Source organism: Cyanistes caeruleus, chromosome 8 (assembly GCF_971803275.1).
Source record: "Cyanistes caeruleus chromosome 8, bCyaCae1.hap1.1, whole genome shotgun sequence".
Lineage (NCBI taxonomy): Eukaryota > Metazoa > Chordata > Aves > Passeriformes > Paridae > Cyanistes > Cyanistes caeruleus.
In genome coordinates, this window is record NC_141708.1 from 4,192,250 (window position 1) to 4,208,211 (window position 15,962).

Sequence of the window (15,962 nt, forward strand, 5' to 3'; positions counted from 1 at the left end):
CGCCGGCGCACGCGGGTCTCGCGAGACTGCGGTGGGCGGGGCCGGGCCGGGCTGGGCCGGGGGGGAGGCACAACAAACATGGCGGCGGCGGGAGGCGGGAGCGGCGCGGGGCGGCGGCGGTGAGTGCTGCCTGTCCTCCTCTTCCCCCTTCCCTTTTCTCTTCTCCCCTTCCATCTATTTCCCTCTCCCTTTCGCTCCTTCCCTCTCCTTCTGGGGCTTCCATGTGCCGTGACAGAGCCGGGCGGCGGGAGCGCGGGGCAGCGCTTGGGGAGGGCCGCGCTGCCCCGCCGGCAGCTGGGCCGGGTCAGCAGCGCAGCACCGAGGCTGCTCCCTTGATGTGAAGCCGGGGGACACAGAAATCAGAGGAAACACAGAAATTACAGAATCACAGAAGTCACAGAATTAATGAAGTCGCAGGATCACTGTAGTCATAGAATCAGAGTGGGTGAGGTTGGAAGGAATCAATCCGGTCCCACCTCCCTGCTCAGGCAGAGCCGCCTTAGAACACATGGCACAGGTTCTGGGGTATGTCCAGTGAGAGAGAGACTCCTTCTCTGGGCAGTCTGTTCCGGCGCTGTCACCCGCACTGTAAAGAAGTTCTTCCTCATGTTCAGGTGGAACTTGTGCAACAGTCCCTGCCCCTTGCTCTGGTGCCCTGCCCGTTTCTGGGCCCCGCAGCAGAGCCCGGACCCTGCTCTGCCCCTCCCGGCACCCAGGGACAGCCAGGCCTGAGGGCCCCTCTCAGCTGAGGCTCCTCTCGAGGCGGAACAGCTCCCTCAGCCTTTCCTGGGCACGGAGATGCACCAGTCCCTTCAGCATCTTTGCTGCCCTTCACTGACTGGATGCTGTCCAGAAGCTCCGTGTCTCTTGTCCCGGGGAGCCCAGAACGGGACCCGCGGGTTGCTCGGAGGTTTCCCGTGGCCGTTTCGCTTCCCACTCTGCCGTGGGCCGGGGGAGGAGGTGTGGGATCCACCGAGGTTGTTTGGGGCTCATGACAGGTCACGGGTGGCCACCGACGCTGTGCTTCACTCCCCCTTCCCACCGTCAAACCTCCTTCAGGAAGACCGGGAAGGGCTTGGATGGAGTTTGGAATCCTTCCTGCTTTAATTTATTTGCTACGGAAAAGATGGAACAGAGAACATCCCCCTTTTTTCCATGGATTCCTTAAAAGAAGGTGGGATGCATACAAATGCTCACAGTAATTTTATTCTCTTACTGCATACATGTCCTCATGGATATTTTATTCTCATAATTACTGCAGGATTAGTTCTAACTGTGTGTGTGAAACTGCTGGCTGTACTCTATGAACTACTTTTTCAGCAGCATTATTTGGGCAGAATATTTCATCCTGGCACATTCTTTGACAGCAAACTTAGCTCACCTCAGTGCTGTGACCACTGTTCAGTCCAGCAGTTGTGCCTGGGTAGAAAACGAGTAACCAGTGCTCTGCTGGTTGTGTGAAGCTGGAGAAGGTGTGGTTGTGTCAGCAGAGCTCGGGTAACACCCGGTGTGATCAGCCCATCCCTGGTGTGTGAAACACGAGCTGGGCTGCTCAGTTTCTGATAATTAGAATTGCATTTTCTGGTTTGCAGGAGTGACACAGCAAGGATCAGATGTGCGTTGTTCTCCCCTGAGAAGGAGCGCTGCTGGCTGTGTAGCTCTAAAAAATACCACATAAAATCACAGAAGTGTTTGAGCACACAAATGGGAGCTTTGGGTCATGTTTAAATTGTGGTGGCATCCCTACACTGGTGTAAAGAAAAGGATGAGTGTTTTCATGATAAATCAATGAGGCAGAGAAAGGAAGTTTTATGCAGTTGATCCCTAACCTGTTTATGAAATTTTATGTAATTTTTTTCAAAATTAAATGCTTTTTAAAAGCAATCAGTGCAATCAAGTAAGGCTGAGAGAATTGGGATTGTTCAGCCTGGAGCAGGGAAGGCTTTGAGGTGACCTAATTGTGGCCTTTCAGTACATGAAAGGACACAAAAGAAGGAGAGGGAGAGAGACTATTTACAAGAGCCTGGAGTGACAGGACAAGAGGAAATGGTTTTAAACTCAGAGAGCAGGGATAGATGGGACATTGGGAAGGAATTCCTCTCTGTGAGGGTGGGCAGGCCCTGGCAGAGGGTGCCCAGAGCAGCTGGGGCTGCCCCTGGATCCCTGGCAGTGCCCAAGGCTGGGTTGGATGGGGCTTGGAGCAGCCTGGGACAGTGGAAGATGTCCCTGCCCAAGGCAGGGGGTGGCACTGGATGGGATTTAAGATCCCTTCCAATCCAGACTATTCTGTGATTCTATGAAATAAGTTTTAGTACCTTACCCAAAGGCACACACAGATTCCCTGATAACACGAACCTTTGATGTTGTTTCAAATGGTTTAATTTCAAATTGTTATTCCTTATTATAATTCATGGAAAGTTAGAATGGTGAGGACTCTATGTTACATTGTCCTGTTTTTCTCTTCATATCTTCAATATTAGAGATATCTTTAATATTATAATTCATATATTGATGTCTTTGTTTTATTGCAGGAGACACCAACAAATGGAACACAAATTAACTTAAGCCTACAGGAGGCTGGAAGAGGGTAGGTAGATAGGTACATAAAGATGTGTTCCAAACTAACTGCATGGTGATAATTAATGCTGGGAGTTGAGCACACACTCAGGTAAGATGTGAAAGAACATCCTCATCTGGATGCCAAAAATGAACAAACATCTGTAAGTAGCTTTGGATATACAGGAGAAGATATTTAAATATGGTCTGTAACTCAGAAATTGAGTTTCTGTAGGTCACCTAAGTACCTATTAAAAATAAAGAATATTCTTATTGAAATGGTAGCATTGTAGATTATTTCTGATTATAATCTGCAGAAATAATGTGACAGACTTGTCTCCTGTCAAATGTATCCCAAGCTCTGTCTTCCCAAATTCATTGTGAATTGAGACTTTATATGGAGATTTGTTATTTATGCTCCCCAAAACAAACCTGACCGCTGTTTTCTGAGGAATATTTTAATCATTTCAGTGCAAAGTAACGGATGGGATTAAGACTTTTACTCAGGATAGGAAAGTAAAATTTTGGGAGAACTTCCCACTGTGAAACAGTCTAAGGCTTCTTTCTAGCTTTGCTAATCACCAACATTCATTTGTTTCCCAACATTGCAGTTCCCATAATTGACTGACCCAAATCTGGGGTTTTTTGGAGCCAGATGTTTATTGGGAAACGGTTCAGTGAGTCAGAAGTGCCCTTCATGTGACATCCAGGAAGCAGAGGATGCAGTCTTTGAAAAACTTTTACTGGAAGTGTGATTGTTTTAATAGAATTTAGAGCAGCAGAATGTTAGAGCCCTGTCTTTCAAACACAAATATTTTTCAGGTTCTTTCTTATAACTCATGAGGGTTGGGAAGAGTAATGAACTCACGTTTCCTTTTTATTCCTTCTAGGGAAAGTGGAGAAGCTGTGCTCTGCTTTTTATCTGATGTGTTGGGGTACATTTTGGAGCATGTTTGCTACTTAGCAGGGAACTAAAATTCAGGTATTACCCTTTTTTTTTTTAAGGCAGACTGATTTTTATTATTATGTATTTTTCTATTTTAAAATTTTATATACTGTTTTATTATTATGTCATTTACCTGTTGCTGAAAGCGATTTCCTCATAAATTGTATTTGGTGATCTTTAATGAGTTAGAAAACCAAAAACCAACCTTTGACTCATGCTGTGTGATAAAATTCTTCACTTAGAAAAATCCAAATGCAAACCTGAATTTGTTTTAATTAATGCAGCCAAATTAAATGACACTTGTTTTCTGAAAACATTTTCCCTTCTAGGCACTAGAGGTTTTAAATGAAAGATTCAATATGGGGGAAAAGAAGGCAGAACCATTGGATTTTGTGAAAGATTTTCAGGAATATCTGACCCAGCAGACTCACCATGTCAATATGATTTCTGGATCAGTTACTGGTGACAAGGAAGTAGAGACTCTCCAGGGAGGTGAGCTGATTCCAATACCATAAATTTCATTATTTTGAGGGTGACTTCAGTGTTCACAGTCCAGATAATGGTGCAGCTGTTTGGAAGCATTTCTGCTAGTCTTTTTCAGGTCACAAAGGATGCGTATGTACCTTTGTTTTAATCAGGGTATGTTTTTATAATTCTCTATATTTAAAGAACAAGGGCAGAGAGAAGCAAAAGCTGTTTGGCAATTGCTCACAGTGTGACAGATGGTGTCCCACAGGTTGTTCACTAAAATCTGTGTTGCATTGTTCACAGCTGGGACAGAAGGTGATCAGAATGGTCTGGATCATCCTTCTGTTGAAGTTTCACTGGATGAAAACTCAGGAATGTTGGTGGATGGGTTTGAAAGGACTTTTGATGGAAAGTTAAAGTGTCGATACTGCAACTACGCCAGCAAAGGAACAGCACGGCTCATAGAGCACATCAGGATTCACACAGGTATGGGATGTTGTGCTCTGCCTGGCTGGGAGGCCTTGGGCTGTTTACTCAGTCTTGGGATTTGCATGTCAGGAGTTGGCAAACTCAAGCAGTGTGAGAGTTCTTAACAATAACTGGATATTGGTGGGATTTTATAGCCTGTTTTTTTAAAGGTGTGCCAGGTACCTATTTAAACCATGCAAATTCCTACTGACATTTATTATTATAAGTAAGTGTATGAGAGTAAAGGTTAGCATGAAGCTTCAATGTAAATTCAAGGGCTCTAAAAATATCTTTTAGTTTTTCTATGCTGATGAGAAAAGTGACAAATGTACATGTTTTTACACAGAGATTTATAGGGCCTTTTCTTCCTCTGTCGTTTAGCCGTGAAAATATTCTTGTTCTGCACAGCATTCTAGATGTGGAAAGCATGGTAATAAGAACAAAGTTACTGGTAGAATACTCAAATGTGAGGACATACTGTCAAGTAAGTGACTGTTAGCAGTAGTAAACAGACAAATTATCAGCTGTGGTTTGTTAAGGAACATTTGCTACTGTTGGATGTATAAACCTGAAAAGCAAAAGCAAAACTCTTATAAAGGTTAGAATATCCTAAACTGTTCTGAAAGTTCCAACTTCATGGCAAATGAGAGAAAACAAAAAAAAAATAGGTGTTTGTGAAGTCTGTCAAGTGTATCACACCAATACAGAAGACTTCAGGGTGTTAAGCACAGCAGAAGAAAATTGTGTCTTGCAAAGAATGAAAGTTTTTACAGGTTTTTCAGTCTGGACTGTCCCAAAACTTCCAAATGTCTCTTCCAGTCGTTTTGGGTAGGTGGTGTTTTGGGACTCATCTGTTGTAACTGGGATGTAATTGTAGCTCTCCTCAGGTACAGTTAGTCAGATTCTCACCTTGCTGGGAGCCATTCCTTCTACACAGCAGCTCCCTGGGTGGATTTTGGGGGAGGTGGGGCTCCTTGCACTGGCCCTGCAGTGTTGGTTTGTTTCAACAGGGCATAATGGGATAGGAAATGGCAGCCAACCAGGAATCAGAGATTTCTGAGGTTCAGGTTCTAAAGACCTGGTAAATTCTTCTCTTGTGTCTTCCATAACAAGAAAAGAGTTATTTTGGTTTAGTTTTCCTTGTTTGGTTTGTTTTTTCATTCAAGAAGAGAAGATCCAAGGCCTGAGTGTTGTTTTGCTTGGAAGGCTGGCAGAGGGCCAGGAGATGGACTGCTTGTGCTGTGAAGGCTGGGATGAGTCAGCATTAAAATAGGGCAGTGGCAGCTGACTCATAGCCTCAGAGCAGTGTAAATGAACAGGTACAGCATCCTGGACATCTGCCAAAGGAATTGTGACCCAGGCACGAGCATCCAACCATTATTATTATTATTATTATTATTATTATTATTATTATTATTATTAATTATGTGTAGTCTACTGCAGGATTGATTTCATGCTGAGTCTCACAGTCGGTAACACAGCTCACTAGCTGTGTTGTGCTACATGTGATGCAAAACTTTTATCTCTGTGTAATGAGTTTAGAATGAGATCACATTGACAAGTTCTCTGTGAATGCAGGGAGTTTGTCAATCTTCTCATACCATTTTACCAAGTCTCCAGATCTTTACCCATCCTTGTGTGTATATATATGAGTACAGGGAGGTGCTCATGGAGAAATCATGGTTTTACTTGGTGCAAAGAAGGTACTTAGAGGTAGCTCAAAAATTGATTTCTTTCCTGTTGGAGAGCCAGTGATGTAGGAGGAATAAAAGAAATCTATTTGGTATCCCAGACTGTGATTCCAAACTGTGGAATGCTCATTGGTCACATGACAGGGATTAGAAACTGAGCTGACACTCTAGATAGGAATGGTAAGATGATCTTCCATTTCAGCACCTGAGCACACATCAGATCCTTTAGGCACTTCTGACATTGCAGACCTGAGTCTGTAACTCCTGGAAGATAAATCTTTCAACAGAAAATCAGAAGTCCTGAAGTGCTGTGTTACAAATGTGTTGGCCTGTTATTATGTTACAAAGTTTTCTGAGTATTTTTAAAGAAGTTAATGTGAGAATCTATAAATTTCATTTAATAGACGAGCAAAGTTCTACATGTGCAAAGGAGATGATGGTCTCCCTGATCATCAGCCCGTTTCCCATCTGGAAGAGCACACAGCTCTCCAGGGAATACCTGGCTTTTGTTTTCCTTTAGAACTCTTCAGCCACAGGGTCCTTTTTCAAAGCTCAGTTCTTGAGTGGCTGCCTGTGTGCGTGGGTTATTCAGGTGGTAGTTCCAGGATGTTTGGGAGTGGGGATGTATGGAAGGTCCCAGAAGGATCCCCTCCCTCAGTGTTTAAACAGAGTTACCACGAGGAACAGTAACATTTTGGTGGTACGGACATTCCTGTGTTCCCCTGTGCACTGCTTGGATGAGGGGGAGGTTGGATCCAGTTCAGGGCACTGCACAAACATCACTGCATTCAGTCCTTGGCATTGTTGCTGCAATTCCCAGGCAGGTTGTGCGTTGTGCTGATTCCACTCAGGATTTTTCCGTGTGCAGATGGTCCCTTGGGTGAGGCAGAGCTGTCCCAGTGTTCTCCACTCTCCCAGGATACGCAGCTGAGCTCGAGGCTGGCTGGAGTTTGACGAGCAGCTCACAAAGAGCCGCTCTGTGCTCCACACAAAGCCTTTTCCAGGCACCCTGAGGTGCTGTGGGCTAATCTGTTCTGATTTTCCAGGGGAGAAGCCGCACAGGTGCCACCTGTGTCCCTTTGCCTCGGCCTACGAGCGTCACCTGGAGGCTCACATGCGGTCCCACACCGGGGAGAAGCCCTACAAGTGTGAGCTGTGCTCCTTCCGCTGCAGCGACCGCAGCAACCTGTCCCACCACCGCCGCCGCAAGCACAAGATGGTGCCCATCAAGGGGACGAGGTCTTCCCTGAGCAGCAAGAAGATGTGGGGGGTTCTGCAGAAGAAGACCAGCAATTTGGGGTACAGCAGAAGAGCATTAATTAATCTGAGTCCGCCTTCCATGGTGGTACAGAAACCAGACTACCTTAATGATTTCACCCATGAAATCCCCAATATCCAGACTGAGGCGTACGAGAGCATGACAAAAACGACTCAGAGCGGTGGCTTGCCAAGGGATCCACAGGACCTCATGGTGGATAATCCTTTAAACCAGCTCTCCACGTTAGCAGGACAGTTGTCCAGCTTGCCACCCGAAAACCAAACTCCAGGCTCTCCTGACGTTGTTTCCTGTCAAGATGAAAAGCCTTTCATGATACAGCAGCCTGCTGCACCTGCAGTAGTTTCAGCTGTATCAGCAAATATTCCTCAGAATTCCTCTCCGACCAGCCCTGATTCCCGGCCCACACACAATCAAAGGAACTACAGTCCCGTGGCGGGGCCCAGCAGTGACCGCAGTGCCCACACCAGCACGCCCAGTATCAGCAACAGCCAGCCGAGTACCCCGGCTCCAGCCCTGCCGGTGCAGGACCCTCAGCTGCTGCACCACTGCCCACACTGTGACATGTACTTTGCGGACAATATCCTTTACACCATCCACATGGGATGCCACGGATTTGAAAATCCTTTCCAGTGTAACATTTGTGGGTGTAAGTGTAAAAACAAGTACGACTTCGCTTGCCACTTTGCAAGAGGCCAACATAATCAACATTGACTGAGAACACGCTTTCGTTTAGTTTTTTAACATATTACAGTCTATTTTTCATACTTGCTGATGGAAAGCTTGCACATTCCCATAAGGAATCTTCACATTAATCGGTTCGACAGAGGAGGCAAATTGATTTCTGTGTTCTTGTAAAACTTGCCAGGGAAGTTTTGTATCTGATTCAGTTGCTGTTTTATATGTAGCCTTTAAAAAAAAGCCAAGAGTGCTGTAAGGGTTGGAATGCATTTACATGCTGTGGTTGCTAAATTTAAGTTGCTTGCACTTAATCCCAATAAACATTCTGCAAGTGGAGAAAGCAGAGTGTGTGTCCTGATCCATAGGATGTCATTCCCAGATCATTTAGTTGGCAAGACAAGATATATTATCCATAAAGTACGAAAGGTCAATGCAATGACACATTGTGTAGAGATAGGACAAGGAGGAATGGCTTCATGGTGACAGAGGACAAGGTTAGATAGGACATTGGGCAGGAATTGTTCCCTGTGAGGGTGGGCAGGCCCTGTCCCAGGTGCCCAGAGCAGCTGGGGCTGCCCCTGGATCCCTGGCAGTGCCCAAGGCCAGGCTGGACATTGGGGCCTGGAAGCACCCTGGGACAGTGGAAGGTGTCCCTCCTTTAGGATCCTTTCCAACCCCAACCATTCTGTGACTTTGGAGAAATCCTTAAAAACCTGGCTGCTCAAACAAACAGATGCATTTTTCACATACAAATTCATTTTGATGTAAAAGTTGCTTTAATCTGATGAAGGTTAATAATAGGTTTTTGTTTAGTATAGTCTAAACTCTTGATGCTAGGACTTAAATATTTTAACTATTAGCACAAAACTAGAAGATAACAGGTTATTGTGAATAAAACTAAGGTAGGGAAAAAAAAGCTAAAAGCCTGTCATTCATGAATTATAGAAACAAAAAAGTAAGATACCTTATTTTACCTACACTCTACAAAATTTTACATTGTTTTTCAGAGGAGGCAATTTTAGAGACATAATGTAGAGCCTGTAGAATTAATATATATTCTGTGAGATTTCTAACTGCCTTAAACGGAGCTGTACAGATATTTAAAATTTGCACAATTCGACTTCTGTCCTGCTGATAGAAGTTCTGATAGAAACAAACAAGAAGTTTACAAATTAAAACTCCTTTGTTCAGTTTTATGTTGGGCCAGGCTTCAGCTGAGAGGTTACCTGTATTTTTGAGAGTTGTATAATCCAGTTTATTGGTACCTCTGGCTTTTTCTGGGCTCCAGGCAGGATGCAAAGGAAAACTGGCTGACTATACTGAAGTTGTTTTTAGGAATTGTTGATACAAATGGTAACTGAAGTTGTTTATTTTGTTTCATAGTGTACACTCATCTTGAGAAGCCCTCAGGCTAAAGGACAGGCACTTTAACATAAACCTGAATAAAACATCTAATTAAAATTAATAATAACTTTATATGCTAGATAAGAATTTGAGACATTAAAAATAAAGGAAGAACTGTTACTTTTCCCATTTAGAACCTGCACTTTTACCTTGGTTTGTCCTACTTAAGACAAATTAAAGCTTCCCTTATATATTCTCCTTTTCCTATTAACATACCATGCTTTGTTAAAAGCAAGGATATTTGATTAATGTTCCACAAGTCAGAGGTTGGACTCTGAATAGCAAATGTTTGGTTTATTCAAATTCATATTGTTATGGGAGCTAAAACTTCCTGAAACCAATGGAAAAACAGTGATCAGGATGAGCTCAATGGAGGAAAACCACCTGTGTAAGAATTTTAGCTGTAGGAGTAATTGTGACTTTAATTAAATAGAAATTTGGATACCAGACATGTTTCTGTCTACCTGACTGACCTACTGTTGAATTTCTGTGCTTGAGGGACAGGGTTCTTGGCTGTGCAGACTTGTAGTAATGAGGTCGAAAATCTGCCACTGAAGTGGTTCCAGTGTAGTGAAGATGAACAATAACACTGCCACTCTTAAAAATTGTTTAGTTTTCAGGCCTGGTTCAGAATTCATTTTGCTGGATTTGTAAGACAGAATGTTTGCATTTTACATCATGACACTCTATAATTCCAAAGTATTTCATTGTTGCTTTATACATTTTAGATTTATAAGTAAAACTGCAAGTCTGTGTGTGTAAACATCCTTTATTTTAAGGAGTAGAAGCTGATTGAACTGGAATCCAGTTAGAAGTTACTGCTCCTGGACAGGTTTTGGAATCAAATATTTTTCCAGTCAAAGAGGGCAGAAGCTGCAGCTCTCTTTGGATCGCACATTGAACAATTCTACAATTTAAATTTGGCTCAAATATTATGTTAGAATAAGAGACATTCCTCTTGAAGACTTTACAATTAGAAATTTATGGAAGTGGTTTTCCTTGCCTTTTTGATAGATGATGCCAATCTCCTATTCCTAAGCTCTGGCATTTCCAAGGACACCTGTGGACTGGTGTGTTCCAGGGAACACCTTACAGTACTGAGTGATCACAGCAGCCAAGTTCTGCTTGGTTTGTGGTTTTTTCCTTCTTGGTATCATAGGGAGAGTAATTTCCATGTGCACAGATGTGGTTTCTGACCCACTGGGGCTTCTTGGGAGGTTAACATTGGTACAGGCTTTTCTTTGTCTCATGATTTGGTGATTTAGAGAAATGACTCCTGAAACACCATGGCCTTGAGCAAAACTAAGGATAGGTCACTAATGGAGGAGTTGGGAGCAAGAGGAAGCCTGTGAAATCTCATGGAAAAGGGGCCCTTGTTCAGGAGGGGATCCTGTTGTGGGGAAATGTATGTTCTTAATAACAGAACTCGGTATGAAAAACTATCCCCAAGCCTTGCAAATTGTTGTTTGGAAGGATTTTCCTGCTGCTGCCTGGATACCATTGGTTCTGCTCTTGAGGAATTAAGGGAAAGATTAATTGGGATATCTGTGAACGGTTGAGGAATGAAAAACCTCTTTTCCCTGTTTCCTTGGGCAAACTCCTCAGTGCAGAGGTTGTTCTTGGGCAGCAGCAGCTTTGGTGCTCATCCCTTGGCTCTGCAGCAGATCCCTGGGGTGGATCCCTGTGTCCTTCCCAGGACTAGGATTGTTCCCTGATCACACTGTGTGCTCAGTAGTGCCAAACAATGCCCTGACATCTTTGTCCCCTTCTATCAACTGAGAAGCTTTGGAAGGTGTACTTTCCTATTTTTAATAATTTATACATACTATGGACTATAATTGAAAGACCAGAGTTGGTACTGGCAAATTCTTTCCAAGTATGATCCCTTGCACAAGCAGGCCTTACCCAGAGTCAGTGAGGGAGACTTGTCCAGGATTCTGGGATTGAGCCCTTAGTTAAAAGAACTTTTCATCTTGAGTCCTCCATGTGCTACACTGCAATTACTTGGTTTGTTTTCCTTTGTTTTTGTTTGGTTTGGTTTTTTTTAACCCAAAATCCTTATATTCTAAGGTAATAGGTGATTAGCATTTTAACTGTTATTAATGGAAGTTTGGGAAGGAGATGGAATTTTTCCATAGCTCGGTTTTGTTAAGTTTTGTAGTTGCAAAACATGAACTTTGTGGGGGTTTTGTTTTTATTGTCATAGCTTATTTCATAGTTTTGTGGACATTCTAACGTGCACTATTTATAGGACTCTTAATACACATTTACTGTTTTGAGACTGAATATTCCAATGGATATTTGAATATTTGAACATCTTCATTATCTCAGTTAATACTTAAACTGTGAGGGAGGCAATAGAAAACATAGTTGTTTTTTCACAGACACATTTTTAGATGAAGAGGATTTAGACATAAAATGTTGATTGGCATTTTAATATAAAGCTCAGTGCTGGGAGACACTTTCCAGCAGTGTTTTCCAACTAAATAATCTGTTACTGTTTTTTTTGTTCCAGAATGTTTTGGGGGTTTGCTTTTTGTTTCTTTTTGACAAAGGGAATGTAATTTAGAAGTCTTCACTGGCAAGTTTTCTACTAATTTTAAGCATCTTTGAAAATCTAGAGCAAATGGATGTTCTGCTGCAGGAAATCTCTCTCCTGCTAAAGCATTTTCATTGAGCAATCTTTGTGTATGTTCTTCTAAGTACCTACTTTGTTAATAATATCTATTTCACTGTAAAGAGCATACTTTATGCAAAAATGAAACCTGTTAAGAGTTGTAAAATAAATTTTAATGTTAGTGAACGTTTTTGAGATGACAAGGTTAATTCTGAAATAACTCCATCTCGTGTAGTTCATGTTGTGAAGCTTTGCTTTTGTAAGATATGAATAAAATAACACTTTCTAATTAGGTCTCATGTCAATTCTTAATTGCATGTCCTTCCATAGGTGGAGCTGGTGATTTCCCAACTGCTTGTCCTGGGTTAACTCTCTGATTCTGTGAAATTTAAATCTCAGGATGGTTTGCTCTTGATTAAACTGTTTCTCTTCCATGTCCTGGGGAGAAGAGGCATAGGAGCTCCAGAGGAGGGAGATGTACCTCAGATCTCTCAGCAGCAGTGCTCAGAGTACTGCATTTGAAATACTTTGGACTTCTAAACACCCAACATTCTCTATGTCATTATTTTAAAATATATTTATTTACTAGACTGGTTGCCTCATGTTGGAATGAAGAAATAACACTTGTAGCAGGGTCAGAATATTGGGTTTTCAAAGTCTTTCCTTGCCTCAAGTCTTCCAAAAATTCTGCTTTCAGTTTGTTGAGTTCCTCTGCCAAGCTCTTCATCTCACTTGGGAGAACGTTTTTACCTAAAAGAAAATGGAAGCTGAACTTTTAACTTCACGCTTACAGAAAAAATCACAGAACCACAGAATATCCTGAGTTGGAAGGGACCCACAAGGATCCAGTCCAGCTCCTGGCCCTGCCCAGACACCCCAACAATCCCACCTGGGCATCCCTGGGAGTGTTATCCGAACTCCCGGAGCTCCGGCAGCCTCGGGGCCCTGCCCATTCCCTGGGGAGCCTGGGCAGAGCCAGCCCCCTCTGGGGAGAACTTTCCCTGAAATCCAACCTAAACCCCCTGACACAGCTCCAGCTGTCCCCTCCTGTCCCTGGTCACAGAGAGAAGCCTGAACACAGGCACAAAACTGAGCTCTACAGTTAAGGACACTGAGTTCCTCCTTATATAAATCATAGGAGCAGTGCAGACTGCAAAGCCCCTGTCCTTATTGACTATTAAAATCCCCTAAAATACTGCTCTGTACTAAATGGGTTTATTAAAGCTGTACTTAATACAGTTAATAAATATTATACTGGTTTTTAAATCTACAAACTTCTACAAATAACACTGATCAGAGTTGTGAAGGTGTTGCTGGGAGAGGATTCCTGAACAGTTTACCCCAAGGGAATTTCAGGGACTGTTTCCCACTGCCAGTGAGCACCTAGGATAGGTAGGAGAGGTAGGAGAGGTACCTTTGGCATCCTGCATTGCCTGAGAGATGATTCTCCTGCACGCCTGGTCAGCCTGATGGACAGTACTGGCTGCACAGATGGCTCGAGCTGCCTCCTGGCCAGGGCCACCAAGAAGGAAGAAAACAAGCAAACACTTAGAATTTATTTGACTTTTGAAGTGCTATTTGAAAACAACTCATTAGCAGCACCTCAGTCAGCACCCAAAGCTGTGCCCTGAAGCACAGCAGTGCTACCTTTTGCTCTGTGTCCTCCTCGTTTGGCCTCTCTGGATTTTCCAAAGCAGTGGTCAGCAAGTTCATGATCTGCTCACTAAGAAAACAAACAAAGAGTAAACCATGGCAATCAAACAGATACACTTTTTTCTTTTCTAATGATGCCACAGAAAACAAAACAAGTTTTCAGTTAAATTTTTTAGGCAATCAGCAAAATAATCTGCAATGAAAAACAATTACAACTTAAATTATTTTCAGCTTTAGCATTTCAGACAATTTACACGGATTTTCAGTGACAGGGCAGGAATGCTGTGAGTTTTGAGGTTAACTTTGCAGAGGATGGTGGCTGTGAGCCCCCTGGATTCTGTGTAACTGCCTGGATTCCAAAAATCACCACTGGGATATTTTTTACAGATTGTGTAGATACAATAAGAAGCTTCTACCACTGAAAATAGCACTTAGGGAAAACTCTAGGATCAATCCAGTAACGTACTTGTCCTCTGAGATGCAATCAGAACTACTCAGAATGAGGCTGTGCTGCTCCCAAGCGTTTTTCCTGAGATCTGGCATTTCTATTTTCCTTGCCATTAATTGTATTGTCTGCTCAGACACAGGATCACTTCTGAGGCGATTCCTCTGCAGGCAGCATTCCAGTGGACACTCTAAAAATAACTGGCAGAAGCCCAAGGAATCTAGAAAGAACAGAACCAGACAATTTTATCTTTAAACAGTTCAAGTAACAATTTCTGAGAGCAACATGCAGGAGACAGGCTCTGCATGAATGAGGAGCTTCTGCACTGGTTCTGAACCTGACATGAAAACAAATCTAGACAGGGAACATAATTTTATCTTCAGACAAGTAATGTCTAAGATCAGCACAGAATCATGGAATGGTTTGGGTTGGAAGGGACCTTAAAGCCCATCTCATTCCACCCTCTGCCATGGGCAGGGACACCTTCCCCTGTCCCAGACTGCTCCAAGCCCTGTCCAACCTGGCCTTGGACACTTCCAGGGATCCAGGGGCTGCCCACCCTTACAGCCAGGAATTCCTTCCCAATATCCCATCCAGCCCTGCCCTCTGGCACTGGGAAAACATTTCCCTTGCCCTGTCATTCCATGCCCTTGTCCAAAGTCCCTCTCCAGCTCTCTGAGAGCCTCCTTATGTACTGGAAGGTGCTTCAAGGCTGCTCCAGGAAGGGGTCTACATGACCCACCAATTTACAATAGGACAGTAACAAAGTGACATTGATTGCTACTCTATTACAGGTATCCAGCAATCAGAATAGCCAACGCTCCAAGAGAGCACTTGAAAGACGGCAGCTGAAGCGCACTGAATTTCCTACAAGCACCCTCATGCCGAAGATCAAGGAATAATTACATTTGCGGGCCAGCTGGTACACCTCGTAGCGCATGCTCTGGTAATAGAAGTTGTCATCCAGCAGGAGGAGAAGCGGCCGGGAGGCGGCTCCGGCGTCACCCTCCGCGGCGGGCAGCAGCCGCTCCCGGCGGCAGCAGCCCAGGAAGCGCTCCCAGCCCGGCTGCGCGGGGCCGGGCAGCGGCGCCCCGGTGAGCAGCGCCCGCAGGAATCCCTCCAGGCACTGCAGCAGCTCGCGGCGGCTCTGCTTCCAGCCGGGCAGCTGTGGAGAGAGAAAGGCGAGCGATCACGGCCCCTCATCGCCGCTGTTGAGCGCTCCCGCCCTCCCCGGGCCCCGCCGTGAGGGGACCCGGCTCGGCCGCGTCCCGTTGCCCGGCAACTGCGGTCGCACGCAGTGACGTAAAAGAGGCGCGCCCATCCGGCCAATGAGCGCAGCCGCACTGACCAATGGGGACGGCTCTGGCGGGCCCGCCCCCGGCGCGCGCGGCCGGAAGGCCTCCGGCGGGATGAGCTCGTCGTATTCGAGTAGAGCGCAGGCCCAGCCCCGGCGCTGCGGCAGCCGGCGGCTCAGGGCGCGGGCCAGGGTGGACTTGCCGGCGGCGGGCAGCCCGCACAGCAGGCACAGCCCCACCCGGGCGCCGCCGCCGCTGATGCCCCGCTGCTGCTGCTCCGCCGCCAGCGCTGCCGCTCCCGCCGCTTCCGCTGTTGCTGTGCGCATGCGCCGGGCCCGCGCCGCGGGGCGCCCCCTGGCGGGCTCGGCGCAGCGACAGAGGCAGGAGCGGGCCCTTGTACCCGCGTCTGCTTTGAGGCATTTTTTACTCAGTTCTGATTTGAGGCATTTTTTACCCAATTCT

General features: G+C 44.8%; 2 protein-coding genes across 3 annotated transcripts; one reads left to right on the forward strand and one right to left on the reverse strand.

The window, feature by feature from the left end:
• Positions 1-36: 36 nt before the first annotated feature.
• On the forward strand, positions 37-12,396 carry IKZF5 (IKAROS family zinc finger 5). 2 transcript variants are annotated; one of them, XM_086901194.1, is made up of 6 exons: positions 37-119; positions 2,532-2,587; positions 3,447-3,538; positions 3,832-3,994; positions 4,274-4,456; positions 7,176-12,396. In XM_086901194.1, the coding sequence occupies exons 4-6, from the start codon at positions 3,862-3,864 to the stop codon at positions 8,117-8,119; spliced, it is 1,260 nt and encodes a 419-aa protein (XP_086757320.1). In that variant the 5' UTR covers positions 37-119; positions 2,532-2,587; positions 3,447-3,538; positions 3,832-3,861; the 3' UTR covers positions 8,120-12,396. The 2 variants fall into 2 exon arrangements, with proteins under 2 accessions (XP_086757320.1, XP_086757321.1); XM_086901195.1 differs by having other exon boundaries at positions 72-1,174.
• Positions 12,259-15,841, reverse strand: PSTK (phosphoseryl-tRNA kinase). The gene is made up of 6 exons (XM_086901190.1): positions 15,554-15,841; positions 15,112-15,370; positions 14,227-14,425; positions 13,755-13,830; positions 13,522-13,615; positions 12,259-12,857 (listed from the first exon to the last, which is right to left on the reverse strand). The coding sequence occupies exons 1-6, from the start codon at positions 15,824-15,826 to the stop codon at positions 12,670-12,672; spliced, it is 1,089 nt and encodes a 362-aa protein (XP_086757316.1). The 5' UTR covers positions 15,827-15,841; the 3' UTR covers positions 12,259-12,669.
• Between the last annotated feature and the right edge of the window lie 121 nt (positions 15,842-15,962).

What these genes read in the sequence shown, in the direction of transcription:
- IKZF5 (XM_086901194.1), top strand. Translation starts at nt 3,862, where the DNA reads ATGGGGGAAAAGAAGGCAGAACCATTGGATTTTGTGAAAGATTTTCAG. An exon ending in AGTAGAGACTCTCCAGGGAG is followed by an intron (nt 3,995 to 4,273) that starts GTGAGCTGATTC and finishes CATTGTTCACAG; the next exon opens with CTGGGACAGAAGGTGATCAG. An exon ending in GCACATCAGGATTCACACAG is followed by an intron (nt 4,457 to 7,175) that starts GTATGGGATGTT and finishes CTGATTTTCCAG; the next exon opens with GGGAGAAGCCGCACAGGTGC.
- PSTK (XM_086901190.1), bottom strand. Translation starts at nt 15,826, where the DNA reads ATGCGCACAGCAACAGCGGAAGCGGCGGGAGCGGCAGCGCTGGCGGCG. An exon ending in GTACCAGCTGGCCCGCAAAT is followed by an intron (nt 14,426 to 15,111) that starts GTAATTATTCCT and finishes TGTTCTTTCTAG; the next exon opens with ATTCCTTGGGCTTCTGCCAG. An exon ending in GGCAATGCAGGATGCCAAAG is followed by an intron (nt 12,858 to 13,521) that starts GTACCTCTCCTA and finishes ATTTTCTTTTAG; the next exon opens with GTAAAAACGTTCTCCCAAGT.